A 16,172-nucleotide genomic window follows, 5' to 3' on the forward strand; every position below is an offset into this window, starting at 1 on the left:
TTGCCTTTTCTAGAACATCATATAAATGTAGTCTTTTGAGTCTAAATCTCTTCACTTAGTATAATACTTAATGAAATTCATCCATGTTGGGATAGGTAAGATGATTCCCATTCCTTGCTGAATAGCACATATTTCATTGTTCGGATACATTACAATTTGCTCATCTGTTTACCAGATCATGGGCATTTAAGATGTTGCATTTGTTGTCCTACTCTGAACATTTGCTGTTATGAAGAGTTTTGTGTCATTGTGTTTTTACTTATCTTGGGTAAATACCCAGTAATGCAATTGCAGGGACATATGGCAAGTGTGCACCTAACTTTATAAGAAGATGCTGGGCTATTTTTCAAATTGTTGGACCATTTTGCATTCCCACAAGAAGTATATAAGAGTTCTAGGTGCTCCACATCCTTGTCAACACTCATTACTGTCAGGCTTAAATTTCAGTTCCTCTAGTGGGCGTTTCAAAGGGGTTTCATTGTGGGTTTTAATTTGCCTGATGACAAATGGGACTGAATATCTTCTCGTGTGTTTATTTTTCTTTGATGAAGTGTCTGTTCATATTTGTTGTACATTTTCCTATCATGTTGCCTTTTCTTATTAGGTTATAAGAGTTATTCATTTTTCTTATCAGTGCCTTTCAAAGACAAAATTTGGTATTTGAAAATATTCTTGATGAAGTCTAGTTCAATTTATTTATTTATTTATTTATTTATTTATTTATTTTGCAGTGCCAGGAACAGAACCCAAGGATTTGTACATGCTAGGCAAACACTCCACCACTGAGCTATGCCCTCAGCCCTACTTCTGCCATTTTTTTTTCTTTTATAGTTTGTGCTATAAAGAAAACTTTGCCTGTCCTAAAGTCACAGGTTATCTCCTATGTTTCCTTTGAGAAGTGTTATCTGTTATTTTACTTTATGATCTATTTTGTGTTTTTTTCTATATTGTGCAAGGCAAGGATATAGATATCCAATTGTTTTTTTTTTTTTTTTGCATATAGATATCCAATTGTTTCAGCACTATTTGTTAAAAAGATTCACATTCCCTTTTGAATTATCTTGGCACTCTTACTAGATATCAATTGAAGAAATATATGCTGTATGTTGCCTTTTATTTGCTTCAATCCCATATGTCTATTCTCATGCCAACATCACCCTTTTTTTTTTTTTTTTTTTTTTTTTGGTGGTGCTGGGGATGAAACCAGGTCCTCATGCATTGGCAAATGCTCTACCACTAAGCTATACCCCTAGCACCACACTATCTTAATTAAGGCAAGTCTATTTTAAGTCTCAAGGGCACAAAGTAGTTTTGGCTATTCAGCCACCCCATATTCCTAGGAAGAAGAAAACCTTCAGAAAATAATAAAGATATACTTCTTCCTATTTATCATGTTTAGATTAGAAAAGCGTCCTGGAGGAGGTGAGAAAATTAAGAGAAAAGTGAAAAGAAAGAAATTCAGTTTCTAGGCTTTACCCACTATTGAGGGTGGTGTTAAGGGTGGGGATGGGGGATGTGACCGGAAGTGGTTTTATGGTTTCTCCCTTTCCCTGAAATTCAAGGCAGCTCCTTTAGAGAGGTTCCCTAGATGTTTCCTTTCAAAGTCTAGGGGGAAAGTCTTACTTGGTAAAGCAAGTCTCCAGCTTGGTGAAGGGGTGGATAAGGGATCCTCCTTCAAAGTTGCCCCACTGAGATTCTTGGGTTTTCTTCCTTTATTTTCCTGCTGAGAGTTCCCCTCCCAACCTCTCTGCCCCATTCCCCCACTGCACTACTGCACACATCCTCAGGTCTAAACCACTCTCCTTTTTTTATGGCCATGCCGTGGAATCCTGAGGCTCAAACAAAATACAGATGTGGGATGTCATAGGTTCATAGTCTCTCATAATTTTGAGAACCTGGCACCAGTAAAGCTTTCACAATGTTCCTTCTCCTTCTAACCAGCCAGCTGGCCCCTTAGGTTCCCCTACTTTCTCTAACAGTGCCCCTCCCTCAGCTTGCTTGTTCTTTAGAAACAGGGTCCTCTTCTCATTCAGCCTCAGCTTTCCTCCTCCTTCTGGTTCCCACTGCTTCTTTGCAGATCCTTCGCTTCTGTCTTGCTCTACCACTTGCCTTCAAATTCCCAGAGTCAGTCACTCTGCTGGCCCAGGAATATGGCAGCCTTCTGCTCTGCTCTTCTCTCACTCCACGCTCCTTCCCAACCCAGACTCAGTATAACCAGGGACTCACAAATACCCAGCAAATGTAACTGTGCATCATAAAGTTAAAGGCCATGCAGGTGAACCTTTTATTCATTCACTTTCCTGATACAGCTGTTCCCTTCCATCTGTTCAAATGCCAGGATTTTCAGCAAAAGTGTTCCATATCAATGTCCACAGACTGCCTCACATCCAGGGATCACCACCTCTATCCACAGTCCAGTCCACAACCCCCTCAGACTCATCAATTTGGGAGACCTGGGATTGCTGAAGCCAAGGAGGACTGAGTGTGCCTAAAGATATGGGCCCTGGAATTAAGGGTCGGTAGAAGAATTGCTTTTGTTCTGGACCCCACAGCCTGGCTCATTTGGAACTCCAAGAGCCAAGGACTAAGAGTATGCCATGTTCCTCTCAAGAAAGTTCCCTTTCATTGCCAATTTCTAGTGTCCTTCAGCCCCAGAACTCCTTGGGCTATGAACCTCTCACATTACAATGTAAGTGATGCCATGGAATTGTGTGACATGGTGGCTTGGAGAAGCCCTTCCTGGGCTCTCATTGTTAGGCAGGTTGAGGGCTGTATAATTCCAAGGCCTAACTAACATCTGATGTCCCCCTACCACTACTCAAAGTGTGATGATTGCACTCAGCCTATGGAAACTGTTCTTCTTTCTTTACTTCTCCATTAGCAATGGCTCCTTGGTACTCTGCTTAAATGTCCAGTATCTTAGGGATTTGCTTGAACTCTTATTCTGCACCAGGCCTCAGTTTTCACCACAATGAAATGGGGATGAAGAGATGTTGTATATCACCATCTGCCCTAATGATGAATTAGGTATGTAGAACATGTTCCTGCAGGAAGTTCTGCAAGCAGCTGGTTCTTGCTATATTGAGGGGACAGTTCTGCTTCTGGGTACTCACAAAATGCAGCAGTGTTTGACTTCGGGGATGTATGAAGCATCACTAGTGGAAGAAAGAATTCTGTCTTCCTTTCTGTCATTTGAACTGATGGAAGGGAAGAACTGGATCAGGAAAGTGAATGAATAAAAGGTTCACCTGCATGGCCTTTAACTTTATGATGCACAGTTACATTTGCTGGGTATTTGCTCCCCTTAAAAGCCCTGCAGGGTACAGATGTTGCTATTATCCTAGTTTCACTGGTGAGAAAACTGAAGCTTTGAAAGATAAGGGACTTAAACGAACACAAGCAGGGGGCGTGATCCATTTGTGGGGAACTGGGGCAGGTGGTATCCATTCCACAAGCTTTCCTGGAATGAGGCAGTGGCAAGACCTCAGGTTGGCCCTCCTACTGGGAAAAAGGTTTACTCTAGTTTCTATAGACAGAGAAGGTTGTACCCTTGGTCTCTGACCTCAAACATGGACAGGCCATGATGGTCCACCAGCCCTAGGCTGTTGCCACCCCAGGGACCTGTCTCCTCCCTCCTGTCCTCTGTGCTTCTTCCCAGTCTCTGATGTCCAGTGTCCATCTGTTGTGGTGGCAACTTCCAGAGAGGATGGGAAAAAGGAGAGGAAGGGCCATGTCACAGAGACTAGAGATTCAGGCAAAAGCTCAAGTGCCGTGTCAGGAAAAACTTTAGACTCAGACAGAGAAGGACAAATGAGGCCCTGATCCCTCAGTTCACACTCTCTTTGTGGCCTCCTCTACAGCTTCACTCAAACAGGGACTTTGACCTTTATCAACGAATCAAACACTAAGGCACTGAGCTGGGCACTGGGGACTCCCAGCCCAGGTTTAGAGAATGAGGATGTTAATGCCCACTGGCCACAAAACCTTATGAAGAGGAGTAAAGGACATGATCCTTGAAAGCAGACTGCCCACTGCCAGGTTCATCTCTGCTACTAAATAGCTGTGTGATTTTGGGCAAGTCACTTACCTCCTCTGAGACTTTATTTTCTCATTTGTACAAAAGGGAATGATAACACATACCACAAGTGAGGTAATGAATGTGAACGTTCGTTTATTTTATCAGTGGTTCACAAACTCACTGTGCCTCAGTTTCCTCATTTCCAGAGTGATGAGGAAGATGCCAAATTTTTGTTGGATTTTTTTGGGGGAAGGGATACTGGGGACTGAACCCAGGGGTACACTTATCTGTATCTCCAGCCCTTTTACTTTTGAGAGGTTCTCGATAAGTTGCCAAGGCTGCCTCAAACTTGAGATCCTCCTGCCTCAGCCTCCCAAGTAGATTACAGGCATGCACCACTGCACCTGGCTGATGTTAGGGTTTTGTGAGAATAATAAGTTAGTATCTGTAAAGTGCTTAAAACCACATAGTAAACACTATTAAGTTCTAAGACACAATCAATATTTTCCTTCTCATTTTATCATCTATTTCTATCAACTAAACTTCAGACTTTGTGTTTCCTGTTTTTCCACTAATGTCATCTTTCTGCTCTAGGATATCCATCCATCCAGGACACCACATTGCAGTTGCCATGTCTCCTAGGTCTCTTCTGGTCTGTGACGAATTTCTGTCTCTGTTGCTTTCAAACTCTTAACAGTTTGAGGAGTGTCAGTCAGGTGTTTTGTGGAGTGTCCCCAATATAGAACCTAAATCATCTGCTGGTTTTCCCAGTTAGACTGGGGCTAGGGGCTTTGGAGAGGAATACCCAGAGGGTTTCTCATCACAACTCAAAATTGGTTTTTATGGGAATGAATTCTTCAGCTCCCTCTGCTTGACTTTTCCCTCAGGGTGGAGGAAAGAGAAGTCTGCACAACTGAAGGAAAGCTTCAGCCAACTAAGCTAAAACATGCCCAGTCAGGGGACTTGGACCATGACCTTGGGCAGGGGAGGTGGTCAGAGGCAGACCAAGCAGAACCAGAAATTCAGCATGGGTCAAACCCCAGGAGAAGGTCAGGGGATCCTAGTGGATCCCCTTGACCAGGCTGACAGGGGCTCAAGGGACAAGGTGTGGGCAGAGGAGTCACAGGGGAAGGACCAGGAGATGAAACACCCCTCTAGGCTGAACTGTCCTGAGGGGCCCCACAGGCAGAAACCCCAACAAAGACTTTGTCCCCTACGGCACTGCCAGGCTGAGCCCAGGGACCTTCGGGCTTATGTTATCCACTGTATGAGCCAATGTAGCCAAAGATTAGTGGTAGTGGGGGAGGTCCCTTGGGACTTGCCCTCCATGTCTGGACAGAGAAGCAGCTCACAACCCTGGAAGGAAGCCTCTGGGAAATGCAGGCAGGATCAGAACAGAGCGCCCCCAGGCATCTCTGTGCCAACAGGAGACTATCAGCGCTGTGACTGGCAACACAGCTGTGTTTGTCTGTACTCTTGATGACTTTTGTCAGGAATTCCAGACCTGTCCTGGGTACAGGCACAGCTGGTGGACTGGAACTAGGGGTATGGGTAGGTATAGTGGGGCTTTATTCACATATCAGGGTTCATCTGCCCCTCCATTGTTTGGGCTCTGAGCTCTTCTGGTTCTTGCTCCTGTCTCCTCCTCTCTTCTTCCCCTTTTCCTCAGGCCAGAAAGCCTTGGGTGCTATCACAAGACCTTTTAGTTCCAGACAATTCTCCAAGGTTTCTGATTTGCCCTAGGAAACCAGGGCTGGAAAAGGGAGATGGGGGATGCTGGAAGACTGACCAAGGACGGACTAGCAGACACTCTAGGCATATTACTTCATCACACCAGACCTCAGTTTTCTCATCTATAAAATGAGGGATCAGAATCAGTTATTTTTAATGCCTTTTTATTATTATTGTGTGTGTGTGTGTGTGTGTGTGTGTGTGTGTGTGTAGTGCTGGGGATGGAATTCAGGGCTTGATGCATACTGAGCACATTTCTACCACTGAGCCACATCCCCAGCTCTTGCTCTTTTGAAATTTCATATGAATTGTATTAGTGATTAATCTGTGGTCTATAGATTACATATAATCAAGAATCCAAATAATCTATTAAATTAAAAAAATTCCAAGATAAAAATTGCTCATGATCCCATCCTGAAATGACATCAATATTTGTGTTGTTTTCTGATGCTTTCTAGTTCTTGTCCAAGTACATATTCAATTTTAATGTATTTCATAAATAGAAATTTACATTTAACATTTTCAGTTAACATTACACAAAACACTGTTTTTCCTTTTGCTTTTCCTATCTCAACCTCCTTTTATTCCCCACTCTCCTACTGCTGCAATAAGCAAAGCTCACAGTTTAGTTTGCACTCATAAAATATAGTGTACTGATATAGTACCCATATAGCACATATAATTCACATTTGAGGGGAGAGGGGTCATTGTTTATTTTATAAAATTGAGACCATGCTATATACATTTCTCTGCAAACTGCTTTTCTCATTTAGCCATATGTTGTAGAAATCCATTCAGGCCAAGATACAGTGGTAACTGATGCTCTTTGATAGGTGTGTAATTCCATAGGATGAAGCTATTGAGATTTATTCAATCATTCTATGATTGATGGGCACTTGTGTTTTTTCTAGCTGTTTCTTTTTTCCCAAGTTAAAAAAAATGCTGTCCTAAACATTTTGAGTAATAATACCTTTAGGAACAGATACTTGCATTTCTACAAGTATGAAATACCATAAGCAGGATTGCTGGATCAGAAGACATGTGTCCTGGGTTGGGGTTGTGGCTCAGTGGTAGAGGGCTCACCTAGCATGGGTAAGGCACTGGGTTCAATCCTCTGTACCACATAAAATAAAGGTATTGTGTCTACCCACAACTAAAAAGTAAATTTTTGTTTAAAAGAAGACATGTGACCTTTTTTTTGTGTGTGTGTGTTAAGAATCTTTTTTTTTCTTTTTTTTTTTAATTGTAAACAAATGGGATACATGTTGTTTCTCTGTTTGTACATGGCGTAAAGGCATACCATTTGTGTAATCATAAATTTACATAGGGTAATGTTGTTTGATTCATTCTGTTATTTTTTCCCTTCCCCCCCACCCCTCCCACCCCTCTTTTCCCTCTATACAGTCTCCTTCCTTACATGTGCCCTTTTTAATTCCCCAAAACCAGTGTAAAAATTCACATCTATACAAGTTGTGCAGGAAAGCCCCTGTCTCCCCACATCCTCACCAGCACTGGTGAGCAGACTTTTTAATGTTTGCCAGCCTGCTTGATGAGCAATGGCATCTCAGTGCTGCTTTAATTTGCATTTTCCTGTTTACTAGCAACCTGGAGCATCTTTCCATATGTTTATTGGCATTCTGGATTTCCTCTTCTATCCATAGCTGTTCACACCCTTTGCTCATTTTGTTTTCTCCTGGGTTTGTCTTTGCATTATGGATGTGTTGGAGCTCCACGTAGGTTTAACTTGTCTTCTCTGGGATGTAATGCAAATATATTTTTCTAGTCTATTATTTTTCGTTTGACTTAGTAGGGAATCTTTTTCCATACAACACGTTCTCATTCTATCTAGTCAGATATGTGTGTCTTTTTTCTTTGATGTGTGTGTGTGTGTGTGTAGTACTGGGAATGGAACCCAGGGCCTCACATATGCTAGGTCAGCATTGTAGCACTGACCAACACCACCAGTCCTTTTTATTTCATTTTGAGGCATGGTCTTGCAATGTTGCTGAAGCTGGCTTCAAACTTGCCATCCTCCTGCCTCAGCCTCCTGAGTAGGTGGGATTACAGGCATGTACCACTGTGCTGGGCTAGATATGCGTATCTTTCTTAATGACTTTTCAGATTCCTGTTTTGTTCTTAAAATCTCCCCAATGCATACACTGTATTCCTAAATTTCCTTCTGAATTTTTTCTTGTTTTTTTTTTTTTTTTTTTCATTTAAACACACTGTCTCTGCAATTTACTTTGTCGAATTGAGGTATGCTCCAATGTTACTTTCTTCCAGTAGGATAGCCAAACTCAATGTTTCCAATCTCAGAGTCTAGGGGCTAGAAGGTACCTAGGAGACAGCTATCAAAATTGGGGTTGAGGGTAGGGTGTCAGGTTCCCTGTTCCCCAACCATGGAGCGATTCTGCATTTGTTGTTTTACAAAATGGGCTTTCAATAAAGATCTGATTTGGATAAAGTGTTCTAAAGTCTTAAGGAAGTCTGAAAACCCCTTTCAGATGATCTTTGGGAATCCTTCTGGACCTCATACTCTCTGACTCCATAACACCCAGGACAGCAACCATTTAGTAAAGAAGAGAAGGTGACAGGTCAATGGAACTTTATCCAGCAGTGAGTGATTCCAACATTAACACCCAAGTTGGCTTAACGTGCATATCAGAATCACAGCATTTCAGAAATAGAAGAGACCTTGGAAAATTATCTAATCTAGTGCCTCTCAATATTGGCTGTCTTTAGAATCATCTGGGAGTTTATAAAAAGTCCTGGTGCCCTGGACCCCTGCCAGACTATGTGATTCAGAATCCCTGAAAATCACTGGAAAATTATTTTTTAAAAATCTCCTGGTGAGTCTTATGCAGCTAGGGCTGAGAACCACTTCAGAGAGTTCACCTCTCTGAATTCAATAGTAAATATATTGAGAACAAGAAAAGGTGAATTCATATCACACACCTGGCCAGGTATAGAGATGGTACTAAACAAGGATTTCCATCTCCTGGGTTGCCTTTCCCATCTACATCAAACAAATCCCCCATCAACACCTTGGACTTTCCCACAAGCAACAAAGGGCTCTGAGTGCTGCTGTGCACCTTTGCATATGAATCTGTGCATTCTGGGTGAATAGACTTAAGAACTTAGCAGGGAACACGGTCATAAAGAACTATGAGAAAAGATCAAGCAAGGCACATAGAAAATTCAGGGATAGGAGCTGACCACAGGGATGGAGGCATGGGATGAGGCTGAGTGAGTTGACCAGGGAGGTCAGGGAGGCTCTGCACGGAGTTGGCATTTGAGTAGGGCCTGTGAGTGATTGAAAAAGACTTGGATGGATAGAGTCAATGCCAACATTTTCCCAGAGCAGCGTTTGGCCACCTCAGTATTACACAGGGGCTCAAAAGCCAGGAAGGGGGAGCAGCAAGGGTTCCAGGCAGGAATGCCTAGGGATTCAGCCTGTCTTGGTCCTGCTCTGACCTTCTCCATCTGCTCTGCCCACAGGAATGCGACCGTGCTGCATCAATTCTGCTGTCCAGCTGCTGACGCCGAGCAGAAGCCCTCCTGCTCTGACCTGGCCTCCCAAAGGTGGGACGTAGTGGCCCTTCTTCCCTTCCCCACCCCCATCTCCCTTCCTCTCAGAGCAGAGCACACAGCACTGTGCTATTTGGCCTCCTCTTGAGTCTTGTGTGGTTTTGTTTGTTTGTTTTTATCTCTTTCCCTATCTTTCCATGTCTCCTTTTTCCCCCTGAACCCAGAAGAGCCATTCCCAACTTTTAGGATCATTATGTCCTGCCGTTCAAATTCCAAACCTATGCTCCTTCCTTCTAAACACGTTGTATAAAATACAATTTTGCTAAACATCAAGGGATCGAACTTTGATTTTATATAGAGATATGTACTTCACATGACAGTGAGTCTGGACGTAGTGGGTGCTCTACCCATTGATAGCACCTGCCCATCCTCTAGAGCAAAGATTTTTATCTTCCTTTCTAATCTTTCTCCTTCCACAAAGGAGCCAAGGTCACTGACTTTAATTTTAGGGATTTCTCAACCCTCAGGGAGTTAGCCAACAGCGGGAAGGAAAGGGGAGTGTTGGTGAGGCAGGGCTGGTGTCACTACCTTGAGCTCTGGTCTTCATTTTTTCTGGGTCATTGTGCTCCTCTGTCTCCTGCCTCCCTTCTCTGTAGCACTCTGCTAGCTCATCAGGCCCTCACGCCCTGTCCTCCCTCCACACTCCTAACTTTCCATCCTCGTGTTTCTCTATCTCCCTTTTTCTCTGCCCAAGTCAGTGTCCCTTTCCATGGCACCTTGATCTACTCTCAGTCCTTCTTGCTTTGTTTTCATCTCTTCTTCATGAGTTTTTCTGCCTCATTTCTTCACATTTCTCTTTTCTTGACTTGTTCTTTACTTTGCTTGGATTCTGGCCTGAAATGGGCCCTGTTACCAGCTTCCTGATGTAGGAATGACTTTGGGCAAGTTATTTAACTCCCCTGGGTTTCCTCATCTGTGTAGTGTTGGGGGAAGAGGGCTGGTTGGCCTGTCAAGAAAGTAGCATTTACATAGAAACTAACTGACCTCCCAGTGGCCCGGTGAGGTCAGACAAGGCAGGTTATTGTCTCTACCTTATGTGAGAGGAAGGTCAGGGTCAGAAGACTCAGGGTCTTGTCCCCAGGAACTTAGAGCCTGCCCTTGAACTTAGAGCATTTGGCTCCTGATGTTCACCATTTTCATATTTAAGATTCAGTAAGTCTATGATCTTTCCCTCTTTATTCCATAGGAAACAACTAGAAAGTTATCAGAAGTGGTACTGTTGGCCCTGGGGTACAGACACTGACTCCCCTGAAATTCACTCTTTCTCCAGGATGGAAGAGACACATCCCCCTCAAGGGGAAGTCAGCGAAGGTCAGAGAAAGAGACAGGACTCTGACAGGAACTATGGGAGGTGGGCCCAAAAAGAGGGGCACACATTTAGAGTCCTTAAATCTAGGACTGAGGAAGAGATGGGACTCCCTGAGACTAACCAGGTTGGAGGATGGGAGGCCAAAGGGAAGGACCAGATGCTGTGCCAATGCTTTGGGTAGTCTCCTGGACAAGTTTTGGGTCAAACCCAGGGACATGAAGATAAACAAGTCCCACCCATTTGGATCCTTGGGAAGCCCACCTGGAAATTAGAAGGAAGAAGAGAAGTGGGAGAATGAAATAGTAGAAGAGAAGAGGAACAAAGACAAAGAGTGGAGCTCTGGCAGGAGGGTGTCATGGGAGGAAGAGGCAGAAGGGCCCTGGCTCCTTCCTGTGGGCTGTCACTGCTCAGACTCGTGGCCTGAGTCTCCTTCCTAAAAATTTACTTCCTTGTCAGGGGAGGAGGAGTTTGCCCCCCAACCCACCCCCTGCCCCATCAGTTCAACTCAACTCAATGAACATTTTCTTGATGCTAAGGAAGCTCGGCCTGGGCAGAGGCGAGCAACAGAGAGCCTCCCTTGGGTTTGTCATGGTCTTTTCTCCAGTTCACTCCTACCCTTCCAGTTCTTCCATGTGCCAGCTTCCTCTACCTGCCTGCAGCCCCGGTTCCAGATGGGAAGGGGTGGGAGGAGCCAGCGTGCCCTGCAGCCTTGGAGAAGGTAGGCATATGGGGATAGGCAGGGGAGAAGTGCTGCCCTTTGGAGACACTCCAAAGGTTTGGGGTGAATGCTAGGAAATCTATTACCTTAGTTCCCAAAAGGTTCTTTGTTTGTCTTCCCCTTAGATGTGCAGACACTGAGGTTGGGAGCTGGAGGGGCTCTGGCAAAGGACCTGGGGAGGTGGGAGATGCTCTGGATTGTTCATGGAAGGGCCTGTAAGCCCTGCCCACTGCAGCCCTCCCCTCTATGTGGGGCAGTTATACCAGCCCTCAAGATGACCCAGGGCTTCAACTGCTGTTTCTGGTTCCCAGTAATTCCAAGTCGTCTTGTTTGTCTGTCTGGTTTGTAGTTTCCTAGAAACTGTTTTTGTCTGTCTGTCTGTTTGTCTGTCTGATGTCAGTTTCTTCCCTTCTTGGGAAGAGGACCCCTGGATGTTTTCTGAACAACCCAACAGTACGTGTGTCAGTTGGTCTGTCTATTCTTGGCTTCTCTGGGGGAATTCCATCCTAAGGAAAGTTTTCTCCCATCAGACTCCTGCTCCATCCCTGCTCCCAACCCTATCAATGACCCTTCACCACCCTTTCTCCCTTGTCCTGTACCAGGTGTCCCACCTCCAGACAGGGTGGTCCAAACTTCCCCAAGGAGTTCATCTAGAGGGTGGGGTGCTAAAGCAAGTATAAGTGGGTCACAGAGCCCTCTCGGCATCCCCTGGAATCGTGAGACAAGCCAGGCTTCTCCTACCAGTCATTCTAGTTTCCTACCAGCTCAGCCAACCTCCAGCTGGATCATAGCCTCCTCTGAGGATTTCTAGGGATAAACCAATTGATCTCTACAGTAGACCACTATAGGGAATCCCAAACCAATCAATCAGATCTCAGGGCCTTTGCTATGTGGATTCAGGCAGTCATGGGAGCGCTTTCACTTTCTCTTCCTCTGGTTAAGGCTAAGGTCAGTGCAAGTTTACCCAGGTATATGTCCCCTCCCTGCCCCCACTTCAGGCTGTGTTATCCCTTGGGGATAGCTTACCTATATGATGAGCTGCTTTACCCTCAGCATGGAGGAAAGACACCGGAACCTAGAGAGACCCTCATGCTCCCAAAGAGGCAGAGAAGTCTCAACCTAGTGGAGGCTAGGGTGGCATTGCTGGGGTATGGGACAGTCTTCCCCAGCAACCTGCTGAGCAGCAGTTGGGGGTTTATTCAGAAGAAACTCTTTATCTACCAGGGAGAGATGCCCCTGGCATGGGAAACTGAGCAAGTCTGGAAGGGGAAGCCGAAGGTGGGCATCAGGTACAACAGAGCATTTGTAGGCTGGTGACTGGCTTTGAGGCTGGACCACCAGGTAGGATTATAATGGGCTCCATTGAGCCTGGTTCCCCATACACCCCTGCAAACAACCCATGACTGCAGAGTAATTAGCCCCCAGGTGGGAGCTGGGAGATGGGACCCCTTGCAACAGGCCAGGGGGCAGAAACCGCCTGCCAGGTTCTTTCTCCCCAGGGGTTGGGGAGCTAGTGGGTCCCCTTCCGCACCTCCTCCCCTGGTGATAGCTAATGACAGGGCTTTATTCTGGGGAATTGAATAGGCTTGTAATTGCAGCCCTACTTTTGATACTGCAGGCTCCCCTCCCTTTCAGGCTCTCAGTGACATTCAGAACAATGACCAGGGAGCTGGCCAGCCGCCTCCCAGCATCCAGCAGAATTGCAGCCCATTTGTCTCCGTGGGTGGTAATGGGGCTGAGATGAGGAAGATTGGCTTCTATTAGAGTAGTGGGAGGAGGCTGCAGGAGGACGGGGCAGGACAGGGGAGGCGCCAGGGAGCACACAGAGCAACTAACCCCTAGACTGGGGAGAAAGAGGAGACCCGGAGGCTGAGGGTCTAGCTCCCTTCCTTCTGGTGCTAGCTTTTTCCTTTCATTCCCCACCCTTCCTCCAGAATGGAAGAGACACTAATATGTATTGAGCATGCCAGGATCGCTGTGCTAAGCACCCTCCATATTTTATCTCCCTTCATTCTGTGAGATAGATGTGATTCTACTGTACAGATAAGAGATGTGGGATGGAGAGACGCTGGGTATCTTGACAGAGGGACCACTGCTAATCGGATCTGGAGCTGGAAGTTGAACCCAGATCTAATTTCAAAATGCAACCTCTTTCTGCAGAGCTGCTGTTGGATATTTTTTAAGAGCTCAAGAGAAATCCTTCCAGTCATTTCTTTTGGTTTCAAATAACATCTATTTCCTCTGATTATTAGTTAAACATGCTAGTTGTTGGAAAAGTGGAAAACACAAAAATATAAAGAGGAAAATAAAAATTGACTCCATTCATATAGAATTAACTACAGTTAATATTTGAGGATGCAAACTTTCAGTGTTTTATTTTTCTATGCATTGGGTTTTATATTTTCCCAGCACTTAAACAAAAAAAAAAAGATTTTGTGGTCTGCATTTCCCACTTAGTATACTTTATAGTTTGGAGAACTCTGGCTTGAACAGTCCCTCTTGGGCCCCCTCTGACCCTGGTGGCACACCCAGCTCACATCCTCGCCTGCTAACCAGCCGGCAGAGCGATGTCTGCAGTGTGGCTCCAGGCTCTGCTGGCAGCTGCAGTCGCTTGATACCCTTAAGGAAGGGGCATCCTTCCAAGAATGACTGACAGAGAGCCCGGCATTAGCATGGCCAGAGCATTCATCCCTCCTCTCCTCTCCTTGACTCACCCTACTGGCTGCGATGGGCCTGAAGCATGATCAATGGACCAGCCAGTGTTTACTCAGCGATTACGGAGCAATTAAATTCTCAATCGATACAGTTTAGTCCTCAAGCAGCTGGGCTGGGGCGCTTCTGCGTCACCTGCCTGCTCCATTAGTCACTCTGAGGCTCGGAGGCTGCTGGGAAACCCATTCACCCTGGAGTAGAGTGGCCAAGTGGGTGGCTCCGACCTGATCCCACGTCTCTTCCCTAGAGGAGCATGGAAAAGCCCTTAGCTTCCTTCAAAGGCCTGAGAAGCAGGCTCCCCAGCCTGCCTGGCCCTAGGGTTCTGGAGTCTTTACATCCTCACATCAGGAAGGAGTGGGTGGCAGGGGAGGCCAGGGGAAGTGTTTGTCTCCTTTGGAGAGGCTGGGAGGTTGTGACTGAACCTAGGAGGCTATGAAGATGCCCATGGTGCCCTGTCATTGCTGGGAGATGCTTGCCAGGGATGGAGGATCCCTGCTCCAAGTCCATGCCAGACAGAGCAAAGCTGGCCTGGCAGGGGAGGCAGTACGGGGAGCCGGCCTGCTCCTTCTTCTACGGCCTTCTGAGGATCTCTCCACTGGGCTCCGGGCCTGAGGTGACCACACAAAAGGGGGCAGAAGAGTTTCCTAGAGCTAATGAAATCTGTTCCCTGTCCCTGAGGAACTGTGTTACCTGTCACTCTACCTCTGTACCTTTTGCCCCATCTGTGTCTTCCCTGCTAGACATAAAAACCAAAATAAGTGTGAAGTGCTTGGAGTTTTGGAGAGGTTATTAAAACATAATAGAGAGTACAGGTTCAGTGTTCCTTATCTGAAATGTTTGGGATCAGAAATGTTTGGGATTTTGGAATTTGGGGAATTAGGGGAATATTTTTATATACCTAATGAGATATGTTGAGAATGGGACCCAAGTCTAAACACAGAATTCATTTATATTTCATATACTTCTTATGCACACAGACTGAGGGTAATTTTATACAATATTTTTAATAATTTTGTACATGAAACAAAGTTTCATGATGTGGAATTTTCCACACATGACATCATTTTTGTGTCCAAAAAGTTGCAGATTTCCAAGCATTTTGGATTTCAGATTTTGAGTTTAGGGATGCTTATCCTGTTAGGACAGCTATGTCTTGTCATGGCTTGGCTTCCAGATCTCCTAATCTCCCGGCTCCCCTTAGCTGGATGTGAAATTTAAGTTTATAGCAAACTCTGTCCAGACCAATTTCCTTGTACAATTTTCCCTCCCAGTTCTTGAGACATCTTTTAGGTCTAGCTTGTTCATGTGACCTAGGCTTTCTACTAAGGGTATTTGTAGACTTAACCTGTCCATGCTGGAGACCATACCATGTTAAGGAAAGGCTACTTTTACAGTGTGATTAGAGAAGACTAGATAATTCCTTCTAACTCTACATTTCTATTTGTGTATCCTACCATGAGGGGAAAGAGAATACAAGCTATTATATATTCAGTCCTTGATCTGTGCTATGCAAGTATTATTTCACTTAACCCTCAGGAGTAGCTTGTCAAATGTTATTATTCTCATTTTACAAATAAGGAAACTGAGGATGAGACAGGATGAATGCCTTCTCTGAGGGCCACATAGCTGGTAAAGAGCAGAGCTAGATTTGAACCAAGTGTCTGTCCTTTGCAGGCCATAGCCAGCCCAGGCAGATGAGAACAGGGAGGGGTTCAAGCGTATGGGGCTTTTCCTTCTCCCTCTATACCCTGTCCCATGAGGCTGTTCCCAGACTCATCAGAGCAGCCAAGCTGAAGAGAGAAATGACCCAGGGGAATATTTTTAGGAACAAAAAAAGAAAACCAATTCTAGGTTTTATTAGTAAAAGAAAATAAACATAACTGAAGATTATACTTCCAGAACAACAAGATGAAAGCTACCACGAGTAATATCTAGCTCTCTCTGTGCTATGGTAGTGGCTAATGCACTTTTGTTCAGTTTTCTGGGAAAACCTGTTTTTGTTTTATTTACTGAAAAATCTTGTTTGAATTTCTCGATATTCTTTTCTCACTCCAGAAAGAAAAACCTCTTTTTGCAGGCCTAGAAAATTTCTAACC

At 45.0% G+C, this 16,172-nt stretch overlaps 1 protein-coding gene across 5 annotated transcripts in view; it reads left to right on the forward strand.

Annotated features, from left to right (window-relative positions):
* Positions 1-16,172, forward strand: part of Iqsec3 (IQ motif and Sec7 domain ArfGEF 3) — a 103,728-nt gene that overhangs the window by 23,384 nt on the left and 64,172 nt on the right. For all 5 annotated transcript variants that reach the window (XM_047550721.1, XM_047550723.1, XM_047550722.1 and 2 more), the window contains exon 2: positions 9,248-9,331. In XM_047550721.1, coding sequence (XP_047406677.1) covers positions 9,248-9,331 — 84 coding nt within the window. The remainder of the gene's footprint in view (positions 1-9,247; positions 9,332-16,172) is intronic.

Source organism: Sciurus carolinensis, chromosome 4 (genome assembly GCF_902686445.1).
Source record: "Sciurus carolinensis chromosome 4, mSciCar1.2, whole genome shotgun sequence".
In the NCBI taxonomy this organism is placed as follows: Eukaryota; Metazoa; Chordata; class Mammalia; order Rodentia; family Sciuridae; genus Sciurus; species Sciurus carolinensis.